Source organism: Polypterus senegalus, chromosome 4 (genome assembly GCF_016835505.1).
Source record: "Polypterus senegalus isolate Bchr_013 chromosome 4, ASM1683550v1, whole genome shotgun sequence".
NCBI lineage: Eukaryota > Metazoa > Chordata > Cladistia > Polypteriformes > Polypteridae > Polypterus > Polypterus senegalus.
The window spans coordinates 249722105-249740151 of NC_053157.1; the positions used below are offsets into that span (position 1 = coordinate 249722105).

Here is an 18047-nt window from a genome sequence, read left to right on the forward strand (position 1 = left end):
TAAATAATAAAAAGAACCAGCATGGTGACATGCAAATCTGTTTCTACTAATTGATGTGCTGTGTTTTACTGCATTTTGATTTTATTCTATTTTTAAATGTGCACTGAGTCGGTCTCAGGTGAACTGTAGTATATAAAAAATAAGTAAGAAATACTGACATGAATTACACTTTAGCAGGCCCCCTGTGACAGGCCATCTCTTCTCTCATCTTTGTGGTCTTCACTCTCTGGGCTCCTGTCTCACATTAACTGTTCACCCTCAGTGTCTCCTCAGATGTTCTCTCTGTGAACTCTCAGCTTTCTCTTTAAATCTCCTCCACCTCCTCACTGAGCACAGACAAACTTTCACTTGCATGTCTTCACAAGTCACTTCCTTGTTTTTCTGACTGATTCTCTCTGCCTGCCGCTCCTCAGACTGACGATGGCTGAAGCCCAGCTGTTTGTATCACAGGACGAGTTCACCTGTGCATTGTGTCTGGACACCCTGAATGACCCGGTCTCAATCCCCTGTGGTCACAGTTTCTGTCTGAAGTGCCTCACAAACTACTGGGATCAGAGCCAAAAGTGCAGCTGTCCTCAGTGCAGACACACCTTCACCACAAGGCCTGAGCTGAACAGAAACACTCTGCTTAATGAAGTCATCAAGAAATTAAAGAAGACAACACTCAGTTCTCCTCCATCTAAGAATTATGCTGGCCCTGGAGATGTGGAGTGTGACTTCTGTACTGGGAAGAAGTTCAGAGCTGTGAAGTCCTGTCTAACCTGCCCGGCCTCCTACTGTCAGATTCATCTGCAGCCTCACTTTGAAATGGCAGCCTGGAAGGACCACAAGCTGGTTGATCCTGATGGAAACCTAAAGGAGAAACTCTGTGAGAAACATCAGAAAAGTCTGGAGATATTTTGCAAAACTGATGATTCCTGTATCTGCATGATGTGTGTGGTGACTGGACATAATGGGCATAAAATGGTTGAGGTGGAGACAGAGAGGGAAAAAAACAGGTGAGTGGAGTTTAGTGTTTAATTAAATTTATTTGGACAACTTTGGGTTATGGAATTTCTGTCAGCTTATTTTGCAGCTTCAAGTGATGATCCAAGGAATGCCAAATCCACTTGTATGGCATTACAGCGAGTTTGTGGTCTGCTTGGTTTCTTCCTCCAATTCATCGTTGTGTGACTAGGATCTGTGTGTGTGTGTGTGTGTGTGTGTTTGTTAATCATAGGATACGAGAGTAGACCGGCCTACTGAACAGACCTGGTTAAGTCTACCCCAATTCTGTGATACTACGACTTGTATAACCGAGAAAATGTAGAAAACCTGTGAAGGAGCTGAGAGGAGTGAGGACCTGCTGTGTGTGACATGACTGTCTGGTAGTCTTACAGAGATATCTGTCCATCTATCTCATAAACCTGATTTTTGAACATATCCTGTTGAGTTGGTGCAAGGCATGAAACAGTCCAGGATTAGATCCCCAATGTTGTCCATGAAGACCTGAGTGCCCTCATTACACCCAGTGGAGTTTCTTTGTGCTCCAATCAGATTTTCTTTTGAGCATCTAAGGCAGTGGTTGGCCAAGTACAGCCTGCAGACTGGAACTGGCCACTGACAGGGGTACAAGTGTCACATGGGCTACTGTTGAAAATATCAAACATTCTGATACTAATAAGGTGATCTTAGCAAGGTGATGTTACAGTTGTCTGATGTAAGTGTAGTAAGTCACCATGAAATGTCATCGTTAACATAATTCAATGTAAGTTTGACACATGAATAGAGACACTCTGTAGTGCTGCCACTTACACGGTGTGTTTCATGGGTCTGCCTTTGTCTTGTTTGTCCATTTTTAAAAAAATTGAGTTTGCCTTTGGGATGATCTCAGGGTTTTTTAAACCTCATCCTAATGAAATATTTTACATACATTAAATGCCAACTGGAGTCTCTGGAGACCCCAAGGATAATCTATACTAATAGAAGGCAAAGCCCTCACTCACTCACTCACTCTCTCTCTCTCTCTCTCTCTCTCTCTCCAACTTCCCGTGTAGGTAGAAGGCTGAAATTTGGCAGGCTCATTCCTTACAGCTTACCTACAAAAGTTGGGCAGGTTTCATTTTGAAATTCTACGCGTAATGGTCATAACTGGAACCTATTTTTCTCCATATACTGTAATGGACTTTAGCTCGATGGCCGTGGGGGCGGAGCTGCGTGTCACATCATCACGCCTCCCACGTAATCACGTGAACTGACTGTGAATGCAGTACGTAGAAAAGAAGGAAGAGCTCCCAAAGAGCGCTGAAGAAAAATGCATACAAGCTTATTCATAAGTGCAGCTACTGCGGAAACAAAGCACGGTGTAAACCGTAAGTTTAAATTAAGTTTATGGACACACTCCTGCTGCCGTTTGTCATGCCTTCGTCGAATACTTTATTCGCAAGGTACAAGTTTAATGAGAAGACACGAGGTATAAACGAGACTTTGGATCACTTTGTAACGGAGTTAAAATTGCTGTAGCGAGAAACTTTTAAGTGCCAGGTCTTAGCTAACATTAAATGAAGCCGTGGACATCGCAATATCACACAAGAGAGCAGCTCACGTGAACTGACTGAACGCAGTACGAGTGATCACTTCCATGCATCAAACCTGTTCAAAAAACGCATTACACAATTGACAAGGTAGGAAAACAATATGCTCCGAGCTGAGCTCCACAGCTAACGCGGTCTTGCGGAGGCAACTTCGTCACGCTACCACCAAATACTCACAGAAAAATCCACAAGTTAATACACACGCTGTCTCTAGAGTTTCTCCACACTCAATGTATTTCTCGCATCCCTGTCATACCCTCTGATCTCCCATTTCAATCCAAATGCCTCAAATTTCCAGTAAGGTTCTGCTTCGCGATGACAAGTAATAAGTCTCGGGGACAGACTCTACAAAAGGTTGCCATTGATTTGAGGCAACATTGCTTTTCTCCTGGACAAAACTATACGTTGCATTCTCAAAAGTAATCTCAGTGCACAGCTTGGACATATTACAACCGGAGTGCTGAACTGACAACGTGGTATACAAAGAGATCCTTCACAGATAGTTATTGGTATATTTTCAATCAGTTTAAAAAGGTTTTCTTTTCGTCTTAATAAAAATTTAAAAGCAGTACTTCGCCTCGGCTGGGATTTTGCTATATACATATATATATATATATATATATATATATATATATATATATATATATATATATGTACATATGTATATATATGTGTGTATATATGTAGATCTGTATATATGTGTCTGTGTGTATATATATATATATATATATATATGTGTGTGTGTGTGTGTATGTATGTGTGTATATATGTTGAATGTGTATATATATGTATATATATGTAGATGTGTATATGTATATATATATATATATATATATATATATATATATAGACTAGCAAAACACCCGAGCTTTGCAGCAGAGAAGTAGTGTGTTAAAGAAGCAATGAAAAAGAAAAGGAAACATTTTGAAAATAACGTAACATGATTGTCAATGTAATTGTTTTGTCACTGTTGTGAGTGATGAGTGTTGTTGTCATATATATATATATATATATTTACACACACACATAAACATATATATATATACATATCTATACATATACACATATATACATACATATATATATATCTACATATATACACATACATATACACACACACATAAATACATACACACATACATATATACATACACACACATATATACACACAAATACATATATATATATATACATACTGTACATACACACACACATATATAAACATATATATACATATACATACATATCTACATATATACACACACAGCTATTTCAGATCAGTGCAATACGCTGCTTGTTAAAACGGATAACTCCCGCTCTTACGTGCAAGTCTGCGTGGATATTATGAACTATCAGATTTGTTCAAGTTCTATTTAAATTTTAAATAGAAGGAATTTTTATTTAGTCGACAGAAATATCTTTGGTAGGAATGGTAAAAACAGACAGGAATATTATTCGTGAATAAATCAACTCAAACCTTAAACAACTTATAATATTTTGCTCTCCATAAAAATATATCCTGTCTAAATTATACAAGTTAGAAATAAAGTAAACGTTAAAAGAACAAATTCATTTCTTTACTCTTATGTAATTTTATATAAAAATAAACTTAGATTTTAAATATCCCAAAAGATTTTGCTCTCCATAAAAATATATCCTGTCAAAATTATACAAATTCAAATATGAACATGCTGCATAACAAAACCTAGAAATATAAATAAAATGTGTTCCTTTCAGCAATAACAAATCAAATCATTCAGTTGTCTTTGCTCATATGTCATTTTAGAGCTGGACGCCTGGCATCTTTTTTTGGCCACAGGTTCGTTTCTGTTTGGTGTGAGGTTCTGTGTTGTGGAGATTCTCAGGATGGATTGCAGGTGCTCATCAGTGAGGCGACTCCTGTGTGCTGTTTTGTTAGTCTTTATCACTGAGAAGAGCTTCTCACACAGATATGTGCTACCAAACATGCACAAGGTTCGAGCCGCATGTAGACGGACTTTTTTTGTTCTTCAAAGTCACCAAAGCGCCGTGCAAACTCAGTGCGCAGTGCGCCAGTTTATCAGCAAAGTGCGATTTGGGAACACCGTAGTGACGACTTGGTTTAACATTACTTGGCAACAGGGAAAGTGGGGCAAGGTGCACTGGTGCATTTGTGTCTCCCATAAAAGCAGCTTCACTTGAAATCACTTTGTGATTGTGCACGGTAAAACGTCCGCTGAAGTGTCAGATTCTTATTTAATTATGCTGCTTTCTGTATCTTCTGCATTGCATTCAGGTTACCCTGATGTTTTGTCTCATAGTGCCGTCTTAGATTAAATTCTGTAATTACAGCCACATTAGCTCCACAAATGAGACACACGGGTTCAGTAAACATATACTCAGCCTCCCATCGGTTTTAAAGGCTCTATTTTCAGAATCAACTTTTCTATTCAGCATCGTGTGAGCTAGCTTCGCAATAACTTGCAGCATCATAAGCTAGACTAGATTAAACGTGTGTTCGGCAAGGCAGCTGAAGCGCTGCATTATGGGATCTGTAGTTTATTGTGTTACCAGCGCTTCATATACCCGGGCTTTAATAACAATAATACAGTATATAAAATGATCTCGGGCCGGATATAATTACACGCCGGCCGGATGTGGCCCGCTGCCCTTGAGTTTGACACATATGGACTAAATAGAACTTGAAAAGATATATTTTTTCAAATGTGATTGCGCAATTCAGATAGAGTTGACGCGCACTACAGCCTGCATGCCTCAATAAGTCATCCTCCCTCGCTCTTACTTTTTACCGCTCATCTAATGAATACACTGAGTATGGCTTTACCAAAACAATCATTGATGGCTAATAAAGTATCCATTATTCGAGTATGTAGATCGGGATATATATATATATATATATATATATACCCGCGATCGCAGGAGAAGTAGTGTGTTAAAAAGCTAGAAAAGAAAAGGGAACATTTTAAAAATAACGTAACATGACTGTCAATATACAGTATTTGTTTTGTGAGTGTTACTGAGTGTTGCTGTCATCAAGGATTTGATTATCATTATTTCTTTCAATCAGGTTCGTATTTGTAGGATGTGTTGTGTTCAAGTTACATTCCGTGTTTGTCAATCGCTGTAAAGATGACAGGTTTCATTCATCGATTCGTTTCTTACTGCATCAATAAACAGCTCGTCTTCTTCTTTATCTGAGACCTGACACACTGCATGCACGGGTTTTTTACACTGTCTTCCTTTAGCGGACATTGACTTTTTCCACGTGTGCTTTGTTTCCACAGTAGTTGGATTTATGAATATGCTTATCAGACGCTTCATATTTTTGCTGCCTTTTCAATTGTGTAATTCGGTTTTGTTCAGCTCTTTGGAACTGTTGCTTTTATCTGTGCACTGCGCCAGTTCACGTGAGCCACTCGGTGTACATGCATCGAAGTTTCCCAGCTGTGCTGGTGCCATCTCGTGCTATGTCCATGGCTGTATTTAATGTTACCTTAGTCCTGGCACTTAAAACTTTCTCTCACAGTTTGCTGAGTTTGTGTCAAACACCACCCTGACCATCTCATCTTCCTCTCCATAAGCACAGTCCTTCACCCGTGAATATTTAGTGGAGTTTGCTATTGGATTGCCGCTGACGGACGGCCTTATATGGGCAGGCACTAAATTACAAAAGCCAGCGGCAGCCTGTCTATGAACTTAATTTAAAGTGTAGGTTTACATCGTGCTTTGTTTCCGAAGTAGCAGAACTCATGAATATGGTTGTATATGTCACTCGCTTGCTTCTTATTGTTTCGCTGCCTTCTCAATTATATAATGCATGTTTTCTTCAGCGCTTTTTGAGGTCTTCCTGGTTTTCTATGTACTGCGTGATTACGGGAGGCGTGATGATGTCACACGAAACTCCCCACGGCGTTGAAGCTCATCTCCATTACAGTAAATGGAGAAAACTGCTTCCAGTTATGACCATTACGCGTAGAATTTCGATATAAAACCTGCCCAACTTTTGTAAGGAAGCTGTAAGGAATGAACCTGCCAAATTTCAGCCTTCCACCCACACGGGAAGTTGGAGAATTAGTGATGAGTGAGTGAGTGAGTGAGTGAGTGAGGGCTTTGCCTTTTATTAGTATAGATATGTGTATATGTAGATATGTATATATGTTTATATGTGTGTGTGTATATATATATATATATATATATATATATATATATATATATATATGACAGCAACACTCATAACAGTGACAAAACAATTACATTGACAATCATGTTACGTTATTTTCAAAATGTTTCCTTTTCTTTTTCATAACTTCTTTAACACACTACTTCTCCGCTGCGAAGGCGGGTATTTTGCTAGTTTAATATAAGAAGCAATCATTATAGCAAAATAATCATAATAGCAAAACTTATTTCTTACCAAAGCATTATTAGTAATTTAAATGATGTCATCTAAAGAAAAAAATAGATGATTATTATTTTAGGCAAATTTACAATTGATTTTCATATTTTGTATATAAAATAATTGAAATAAACACACAGCCATTCAAACTTCAGTACTTTTTAGAGCACACAGTTTGCCTCAAGCTGGCCTGTAACAGGATTAGCAAACAGCAAACACGGCAAACAAAATTCCTTCCTTAGCTCTGTGACCTTTCTTATCATGTCACAGGGATAATGAAGGTATATTTTGATTTGCGCTGTTTGCTGAAGCCTGGGAAACATGATCCTCATTCTCAGTCCCCTTATTCCCTCCCTCCATGCTCTCCTTATTTAAAAATTTAAATTCATCTTCTTGCCACTTTTGCCTCAAAAACAAATGCTGGTGTTTACCATTATATAGTTATATTCCAGGTTTATTACAACCAGACATATCTTGGAGCTCTGAGAGACCCTGAGAAGCCTCTCCTTCTCCTTACCTCTATTCACTCTCCTTATCACTCCTTCCCCACTGCACTTGCCTCAGAAACCAACGAGCTGCTCATCCACACACATGTCTGTGCCTGGAATGAAGTGCTTTGGGAGCTGAGCTACAAACATTGTCCATATATCTCAGAAAGGTGTAAGCTTGTCTGCTGCCACTCGCTCTCCTCTTGTTGCTTCATTGTCAAAGCTCATGTATCTCAAAATTTGTTGAAATCTTGTCTGCAGTGAACACAGGGTTACAGGCCAAAGGGAATCCTGATTATCTCTAGAAACCCCAGCTATTATGAAAAGGCCAATGACTGCTGTTATCTCTGTGCCATCCACTGCTTACCAGTTATCAGTACTGTGGCTGGGATGGCTGCATTCTATTCCCTGATTCTGCGGTCAGCCTCCCTGTTGGTTTCAGCACTGTGACATTTACCATCTCTGGGGTCAGAAAAAATGAAAAGATTCTTCAACGTTTGTTCACTTTGCTGCCTTTGTTATTTCTGGTTGATCTCTGATGATGTTAGCTGCCTCTCTTCGCCCTGCTGGTGGAGGATTTCTTTGTCAAACTGTCCCATTTTTGCCATGATATGGTCTGTCATTGGCATCCTCTTCTGTGCCAGCTACTTCACTATGGCCCATTACTTGCTTTTGCCTATGTGCACTGTTTAGAGCACTACTTTTTCAACCTAGTCCAGCTCATGGATCTTTTGCTTCCTCTTTCTTTTCTCCATTTATCCAGTAGTATGTCAATGGTATTATTAAGTCCTGAGGTTCCTACAGTGGTGGCCATTGCAGTGTCTGGGTGAGCTTCATTTTCAGTGTCACTGTGTTCAGCAGCCTCTGTAACATAAGCCTCATAATCGGTGCCTGAATCTTCCCTCCCTTCAAAGCTCTCCCCATGTAGAATTTGTCTCAGAGACTCCAAATCTGGCCTGTTTTGATGTGCTTGCCATTTTACCCTAAAAACCAAAAGCTGATGTTATCAAAATCTACATTATATAGTTATATTCTAGATGTATTACAGCCAAACACATTGTGAAGTTCTGAGAAACCTCCTTCCCCTTACACATCTCTCCTTCCAATGAATTACAATTTCATTTTTTCCACACTCACACTCTGTCTTCATCATGCTCTGACTGCATGGCAAACTATTTTACATTTTTATCTGTTATAACAGAACATAAACTTTACATGTTATAGTTACCTAACACTTCATGATGAAGCTATGCATTGTATTTCAGACTCTGAACTTATCTCACCTCAGAACAGCAGTCAGTGAACAGAGGAGCTGTGGAAATCTCGAGCTGCTGCTGAATGACTAACAGAGTGTCACTACACCGATGACAATGTGTGACATTCAAACTGAGGACCCTTTACAAACAGTGGCTGAGTAAATTATTACATTTCTTAAAACTGAATAGGCGGGATTGGGGGCTTTTGATTGGGGGCTTTTTGGCTCTTTTGACATTTGGATTTTTAAAAAGCAATAATCAAAGCAGAAATAGGAAACAATGATGTGACATTATTAGGAACAAACTGCTTGACAAAATCGTAAAAAACAGGAATGACAAAAAAAGCACCTGTGAGGTATAACAAAATCCCCAATAGACCCGAGTTGGTAGGACGAATGACACATTATTGTCACATGTCATTTTATATTGAACTCCAGAGTTAAGTCTAAGATTCTTACAACACATTCAGCTGAGAAATTTCAATATAGTATTACTGTATAGATGTCCTCATTTTAATTAAATAAGTAATCGTATATTTTATTAGTGATTGGAGATAAATGTATTTATTGGACAGTAAGGTCATTTTGCATCTCCAAACCCTGGAGTGATGATTCAATTTCATGTATGATTATGACAAAGACCAGGGGGGTATTTTTCATAGGTGGATTACTCATTTAGCCGGACGTAATAGTTGACAATTTGGCCTCATCCTGGATCTGTCGGTTTTTTGAAACTCTTGCTGGATGTGCTGTCATAGCAGCAGATCCAAATCCTCAAACCTGCTTGGAGCAGGTCTGTTCTGTTTAAACAAGGATTAGCTCACACACTTAATCAGTTTCCGTGCATGGAATTCATTCAGTCTTGGCTTCACCGTTTATGAATGAGCAACCAATTGATATCGGTGTGCAAATTATAAGAAGAGAATTTCATATAGAGAGGGTTTTGCGCAATCAGCAAGATCATTTATTGCTCCTGGAGGAAATTCTTTTCGAAAGATACCGCTTTAGCCTAGGGGGAATATTGTAACTCAAAGATTTATTAGCACCTTATATTCGAAGTCAAACTCGGTGAAGTCGGGCTCTCACAACCACACAGACAGTATGCATTGCTTTGAGGTTTTTTGCAAGCGGCACTTTTTTTATATACTGTAGGCAATGCGGAAAATCTATCTAAAAGTGCAATTTGCCAGGTAATTCGTAAAGTCTGTTTGGCTCTGAAATATTTCCTTCAGGTTTTCATAGTGTTTCCTGGACATCTGCGTGTGCAGATAATAAAAGAGGCATTTCATGCCATTGCAGGTACTCGGGCAAAAACACCCACAGTTCCATAAAGAAGCTCACGATCAGCCTAACATTACCCAGGATTGGGGCACATGGGACTGATCAGAGTGGAGTTTGACCAAACATTATTAGGAAAATGTACATCTCCTCCTGAAGAATAATCAGACACAGTGTCTTCATCAAATATTTGACATTCGTCAATATCTCATTGGTTCAGACACAAGTTCTAGGGATATGACATTCCCTGCAACTGACCCAACAAAAAAAAAAAAAAAAAGAGGGCTATATGGAACATACCTATGGCACACATCGAGGACAAATATATGCAATGACCATCCTTTACCTGAAATGAAGTGACCACTGCATCCTGCCACTGGTTATGAGGAGGTGCTTCCCACTGGAATGCCCTCAGAAACAGGGAGATGGGCATTTTGCTGGAGAGCCAACTCTTCTGCAGGGGTTAGGTCTGGACTGTGTGGACCTCCACCTTTTTTTTCCTTGTCTGCCTTCTTATTAGCTTTAAAATGAATGTTTTTTATATTATATATGATTCTTTATGTCAACAGTTCTTTAAATAGTTATATATCAATATTTACTAGTTTGAAGTATATTCTTGTACTTCACTTTAACATGTCTCCATGTTCTCCTTCTGCTCACGTTTGATCTGGAATTATGACATATTAAATAATAATTAATCTGACACATAGGAAATGAAACTCTGCTTTTAGTAAGTTCAATACACATGCGTTTAATCTGTCGGCCACTTTTTGCCAGCCGTCTTTTATGGTTTGGGCTGCTTTTGCAGTGTTACCCCTTGTGCATACACACACACGCACGCATGCACAGCTTGTGTGAAAAAAATGCGCCCGTTCTTTCGTCATTTTGTTGCAGCCTATCAAAGACTTGCTGATCATGTTTTCTAGACTCAATATATATATAGGCTTTACACTCAGCGCGGGCGCGTGCATTCATCTCTGATGATTAGATCCAGCTCGACTAATCTACTACACCGCTGCGTTTGAAAAACCGACTTATCCTGGATAAGTTTCACCGGCATTAACTCATCCAAGATGAGGCATCTGATTTCGGATGATTTAAGCGACGTACGGAAAATACTCCCCAGGGGTTGGCCGAGATAATGTTGTAAAGTCACTCGGAGTGCCAGCATAAGCCCACCATATTATTATATACAACAACCGCTGAAATACATTAACTTTACCTTATATTAATGTGTTTCCAGTACATAACTATTGTATTCTTGGTTGATTATTCAATATTTTAATTCAAATAGGAACAAATATAAAAACTATGTTTTGCAAAATTTAAGTTTTGAAACCATTATTGTGGATTTTTAATAACATTGTCAAATGTATGTTTTGTTAAAACAGAAAGTCCAATAGTTTGAAGAACAAAACAATTAAGTAAATCAAACCTAAAGCACATTATTAACATGTTTCATCTAATTAATAATTGATTATTACTGACCTGAGTCATTAATTAATTACGGTGATCCTTGTTCTTCCTTCTCCTGAGCTAATTGTTCAATATCAGGTGTGTATTTGGTGACTTTCAGCATCACACAGGCGTCTGAATGCACAGACATCAGGCAGCTTCTCTGTGGACTCAAAACTAATTTCATGTGTGAGAAAATGTGTTCACATGTATAAGTCAACCCAAAAGCAAAGCAAATGCAACTTTCTTCAAACAGATGAACACTTCAGGCAGGGATGTTCAGGAGCTGAGGATGGCAGCTGAATTTTCCAAGCAGTTTCCTTCAAGAGTTTTCCACAGTTCTGCAAATTTTATCATCCATAACTCTGATGACTGATGACATTTCAAAATTGTCAACATCCATCCACTTGAAAAGAGAAATCAAATGTGGTGGTAATGAAATCAGTTAAAGTGGGCTTGATGAGGTAAGAAAATATGGGCCTGTGAATCTGGAAGTCTTGCCCTTGTTTAACAAACTCTCCTTTGAGCAGTTCAACGTACTTCTGAAGCTCATCTCTGTTGACAGTAAATCAATTTGAATGAGCCTTTATGTTTGGAAAGTATTTATAGATGTTAGTGGTAATATCATGGCAAGATATGTCTGTTTGACTCTGACCCTGTAAACTCAAGTTTAAATCTTTCAGGTGTTTAGTTACGTCAGCGAGAAACATCAGCTTGCACAGCCAGCCGTCATCATTCAATTCTGGGAAATGTTGTTCTCTTTAATCAGAAACACCTTGATTGCTTCTATACTTGATAAAAATCTGTTCAAAACTTTACCTCAACTAAGCCAAAGAACATTGCTGTACAGCGGGAGGTCCATATATGCGCTCTCCATTTCTGATAGAAGAGATTTGCCTGTGGATCAATGAAGAGCGAGAAACTATGAAGCTTACTATCTTGATAAGAGTTTCTATTACAGAATTCAAGCACAGTGACAAACTCTTCACACAAACTCTCCTCGTGTATAATGCAATTGAACCTCAATACTTGATGTCCAATACGATCCTGAAGATGTTTAACAAATCCTTTGCTCTTTCCGACCATTGCAGGGGCCTCATCAGTAGTAACACAGAATATTCAGCTTATGTTAATGTTCTGATTTTTGAAATAGGTTAGAAATGCAGTTATGATGTCCTCTCCCTTGGCTGTACCACCAAGAGGTATCAAGTAGCACAGCTCTTTATCAATATGGTCGTTGTCACAATATCGTGAAAGGTATGTCACATCATTCACATCTACTGTTTCGCCAAGAGCAACACTAAATACAGCTTGTTGTAACCCTGTTGTCTGTTTTACCGTTACATTTTTTGCCATATCAGTTATGCGTCTCTCGAATGATCTCGCACAAGCCAGTATTTCTCAAATCCAACACAGGATTGTTTCTTTATTTGGTAAGTCACTAAACAAAATTAGTAAGTGTGAAACCTCAAAGACTTTAACCTGCAGAACAAACCACAGCCACAAAGAGAAAGGGCCAAGAGAGACCAAAGAATCTGTTAGAAAAAAAACAAAGCAAACTGAATGTTCTTCCATGTGTGCCAGAGGAATCTCTCCATGGTTACAGCAATCTGGACAAAGCATCACCTCCACCCGAGTGACCATAAACCAAGTCAGGACTTCACCTGTTCTGAGTCTGAGAACTTCTGACTGTAACTTGGTAGTTAAGATAAAGCCAGGGGGTGAATTCTGGGAATTGACATCTCCATAACTGTGTGAAGGAGAAGACTTTAGGTGTTGTAAGGGTCTCATCATAAATTCAGTGAGAAAATTAAAGTGGGCTTGTATCAGTTCAGAACAGCAACACACACACACACACACACACACACACAGGAGCTGTAAGTGAGCGCTGTCACGGTGCTGGCTTTAGAAACTTGATAAGTAGCTCTGAACTGATTGTGTGTGTGTGTGTGTGTCTGTTTGCTTTGTGATGGACTGGTGCTCTGCCCAGGTGTTGTCCCTACCTTGTATCCAATGTTTGGTGTGATAAGCCTTCAATTGACCTTTGAATTTGCCTTAGATAGATGGATTAAGAACATGTAAAGATGGATGAATGGATGGATCATTTACTGCAGTAAGACTGTTTGAGTCAGTTGTTAGTCCATCACCATGAGTGGGTCACAGACAGAGAAAATGAAAGCTGATTTATGAGGGTTTTTGACAATTTATGAAATTCAGGCATAAACTGAGCAGATCACTTCATAGTTCTGGTGTAGTCCTGACTGTAAAGTGAAACAAAGACTTCCAAAGACTGGATTTACCGTTAATTTTTATTAATTAATTAATTAGATCCTGCATCTATGCAGTCCAGTTTTTTGTATGAAGTTCTGATTTCCCACTCGTTGATGTGATGTCTTCTAAACATCAAGAACTAACTCACACACCAGTGTGTCTTCAAACTGACTTCATTATTTGATGCACTCTATAACCCCAAACTCCATCTTGAATCAGTAATATTAAATGTTTCTTATAATCTTTTATGTTACTCATATTTGTTGAGTTAAATCTTTGTATGTCACCTACTGTGTGAAAATGTGGCATAAGAAATACGTTGTGTCATGAGATGTTAAAAACAAACGTGTTGTACAAAAATCAGGATACAGAAACAGATGAAGAAATCAAAAGTTGAAAGTGAATTCTGATCTGACCATGCGTGTCCTCTTGTGTGTCCAAACAGAAACAGCTGGGGGTGACACTGAGTAACATCAAGAGGAGACTTGAGGAGAAAGAGAAGACACTGAAGGAGACGAGGAAGACAGTGGAGGAGATGAAGGTGAGAGAACTTAACATGACACTTCATATCAAAGAGAGGAGAAGTAAATTGAAAATAGATGAGCGAGCAAAGCTTCACTGGTGATGACGTGTAGAGACAGAAAAGAGAGAAGGAGAGAAGACATGTTGTGGCGTCCTTCATAGCATTTCACAGTTGACATTATTCCATGTTTTATTCTTTAGAGATTCAGACAGCATCACCCTAATGTCCTCTGACATTCCTTTGACTTCTTAAAGGGGACTTAACTCCCCCCTAACAGTAACTCAAACTGCAGGTCAGGGCTAATGTTCTCAATTAGATCAGTCAGCATAACATTCCTTAATGGTCTCTTCTGTTTTTTGAATGCTTACTCTAGATTTTTATTAATTAAGTTTGACATATTTTTTAAAAAGTCTTGAGCAGATTCTGTAACTAAAAATGAGTTTTTTTTCTATTTCAAAAGGTACAGAACATCAGGTACCCACTGACGCATAAAAGGTGGACTGGGATTCTTCCATTTAAACAAGTCAAGTCTTTGAGCTCATAGTGTGGTGTCGGCTGTTAAAATTAACTTGTCCTTTGACACTCTAAGCCCCTCAGGGAGCCCCCTAATCACGGTTGTTAAAGGGTATGGAGTGATTGTGAGCCTAAGGCTGGCAACACTTGCAGGGTTCATCTTGTCCTAGATACATTATGGACAATTATAAATAAGATACATATGATCAATGAAATATTTTAACTTGAATGATTGAGTGTTTTATGAGTATTGAGCTGGAGTGTATTTTGTGCAGAGCTGGTTTCACTTCTTTTCATAGTTGGTAATTGAAAGGTCCTCAATACACCACACCCCAAGATCTCTGAAGAGGAAATTTTTTGAGATGTTTTTATATATTGTTGAGAGTCTTCAAGATTGACCAAGATTTCTTCTGAAATAGAAATGTGACAAAGGTGAGGAGAACTGGGTCGGTTACTTCTAGGAAAATTTCTGATTTGAAAGAAGTGGAAAAATTGTGTTGCTGGAAAGTTGAATTTGAAGTGTAATTGTTCAAATTATTACCTATATAGAGTTCTCTGACTGTTTTATTCTGGTATATTTTCCAAAGATTACATATGATGTAGGCTTGAGATGATTACAAAGGTGATTATTATGAGGAGGAGCAACAGATAAAAGCTTCTCTGCCTTGAAGTAGGCCCTCCATTGGTTACATATTCTGAGTTAGTGATGAACAATTAGATTATTGGTATATTGATGAAAAATAGTATTTGCTGGGGCACAAAGATATTATTTCAATTGCAGACCAGACAGCTGTAAATTCAACAATTTGTTTCAATTTACAGGACTTTGTACCGTCTATTATTGCTTACCTTCTTTAATAAATTTGGTTTAGTCTTGTGATGTTACATTATTCAGAATTGAAATTGGTTTGTATGATGTACACTGTAATAAATCCTTATTTTTCTTTGGGAAAATATGAATTAATGCTTGGTGAACAATTTGAGGTAGAATGTTGTTGTCTTTAGCTTCTGTAAACATTGCTCATAATAGTGGAGCTAACTTATTATAAACTTCTGTATACAATTCAACTTGGATGCCATCAGGGCCTTCTGTTTTCCCACTTTGGAGTGAGTTTACAGCATCCAGTAGTTCTGAGAGTATCAGAGGTTTGTCCAGTTCCTCTGCACTAAGAGTGTCCAGCTGTTGTATTTGTATTACTCCTTAGATTATGTCTTGTCTTCTTTAAACTGAATGGAATATAAAGACATATAGTACTCTCTAAACGTGTGAGTTATATTTTCATGGTCAATGATTTTATCTCCAGTTGCATTGATAAACTTTGTTATTGTGTTGCAAACTTCCAGCTTGTGGATTTGTTGAGTTAAGATCTTTTTAGCCTTCTCTCCATGATCATACTGATGACATTATGTTGATATTGTGAGTTAAAGGTGATTGTTTTCAGTTTCTTTTGTTGTAAAGATGCTAAATTCTGATTGTAGAGCCTGTCCTTTCCTGGTCATGTCTGCTGAATCTCAGATCCACTGTTCTCTATTCACTTTCCATGTGGTGTTTACCACTTCTTCCAGTATCTCAGTGAGTCTCTGTGATATTTTTCAGCCAGGGTTCCTTCGCCTAAATGGTGTTCAAAGTCTTGTTTCATGTCTTTTTTGTTTATTTATTTATGTTAATGTTGACTTGGTTGAGTATGGGCATTTTTCTTTGTATTTGATTTTGTCTAGAAGCTCCCAGTGTTACATTCCATATGGTTTGTGTGTGTTTCACCAAGAGGTGGACCATCTGCCAATCACCGCCAGGAGCTTCCCTTCCGCCCTATAAATAGATAGGGGGACATATTTCCTTCCTTCTGCAAAAACAGTACCAACAATCACCAATCCAGCCAATTCAAACTGTCCTTCATGCATCAAAATAGCAATAAATGTGTCTTATGATTGTAATTCTTATCAGGTGACTCAATTCTAAATCTTTATTCTATTTATTCAGATGTCTATGGAAAAAGAGGTGGAAGAAAATGAGAAGAGCTTCACTACTCTGATACAGTGCATTGAGGAAGTTCACAGGAAACTAACTGACAGGATCAGAAAACAAGAAAAGACAGAAACTGGGAAGGCTGAAGAAGTCATGAAGCAACTGAAGAAGGAGATTGAGGAGCTGAAGAGGAGAGAAGCTGAGCTGAAGGAACTTTCGGAGACCAAGGACCACGTCCACTTCCTGCAGGTGAGAACGACACTTTACAGGGAGTCTGATCAGACTGAGGTGTGTGAAACCTGAGAAAGAGTGAAATTTAAAATATATGAGGAGTTTGTACAACATCACAAGAACAGGACATTTAGCCCAGCACATATTGTCTTTTCATATATCCTTAACATTTCAAAGATTTTCTTTACAAATATCTCAAAGTTGGTAAATTCATGTACATGACAGACAGATGAATCTACAGCTGTCTGTGTGAAAAAGTGAATTTTTATGAAATGTAAAAGATGACATCTAATAATGGATGGTGCCTACACTTCTGCCATATCTCCATCCTTAAACTGATGAGATTCAAATCCTTCAGCATTTCCTCATAGCTCAGACACCACAGTCCAGTCTCGTCTCTTGTTCTACTTGTGTACTTTTCTCTCACACTTCACACAATAGTCCTGATGTCAACTGTGTTTTGCAGACGTTGGTGAGATTCTCTTCTTGATTTACACTCCACACATGGTGGTTACTATATAACTCAGCTTGCTGTAGCTTTTTCTCCTTTGTGTGGCTGATGATGGTGATGAAGACACAAAGGCTCCAAAGATTTTTTCACAAGTCCCACTTTAGAACTGCAGACCTTCAAATTTATAATCATACTGAAGTGCTTTCTCCCAACAACTGTTACTCTTTACATTTAATTCAATTAAGTTTGTCTCAGAACCATTAAAAGCCCAAAGCCTTGTTTTGTGTTCCAAGTCAATTCTGGACCCACCTGCCCCCTCAATCTCTTTATCTTGACTCTCCACTTATGGAATCAATGTGTGAAAAGCTCATTGATAGTTAAGGTCGATAATCTCTGATGCTCTACTACACTCCACCAAATATTCTCTCATAAATGAGCAACAAGTCAATGACAGGAGTTCTCACCATCTAATCCCACAATGACTGCCCACCACACTGATCCTTACATTAGAAGAGCCCCCTCTTATCAGCATTACTTACTTTTGAATGTCTCCTTTCTAAAATCTCGTCCCCTCTTCTCTCCTGATCCAGACTTTCTCATCTCGTTGTGTCCTTCCTGCTGTTGGAGACTCGCTGAGCTTCACTGTC

General features: G+C 38.5%; 1 protein-coding gene across 1 annotated transcript in view; it reads left to right on the top strand.

Annotated features, from left to right (window-relative positions):
• The first annotated feature begins 420 nt into the window (after positions 1-420).
• Positions 421-18047, top strand: part of LOC120529031 (tripartite motif-containing protein 16-like) — a 30822-nt gene continuing 13195 nt past the window's right edge. The window contains exons 1-4 of the mRNA XM_039753092.1: positions 421-993; positions 14156-14257; positions 16734-16967; positions 17991-18017. Coding sequence (XP_039609026.1) covers positions 421-993; positions 14156-14257; positions 16734-16967; positions 17991-18017 — 936 coding nt within the window. The remainder of the gene's footprint in view (positions 994-14155; positions 14258-16733; positions 16968-17990; positions 18018-18047) is intronic.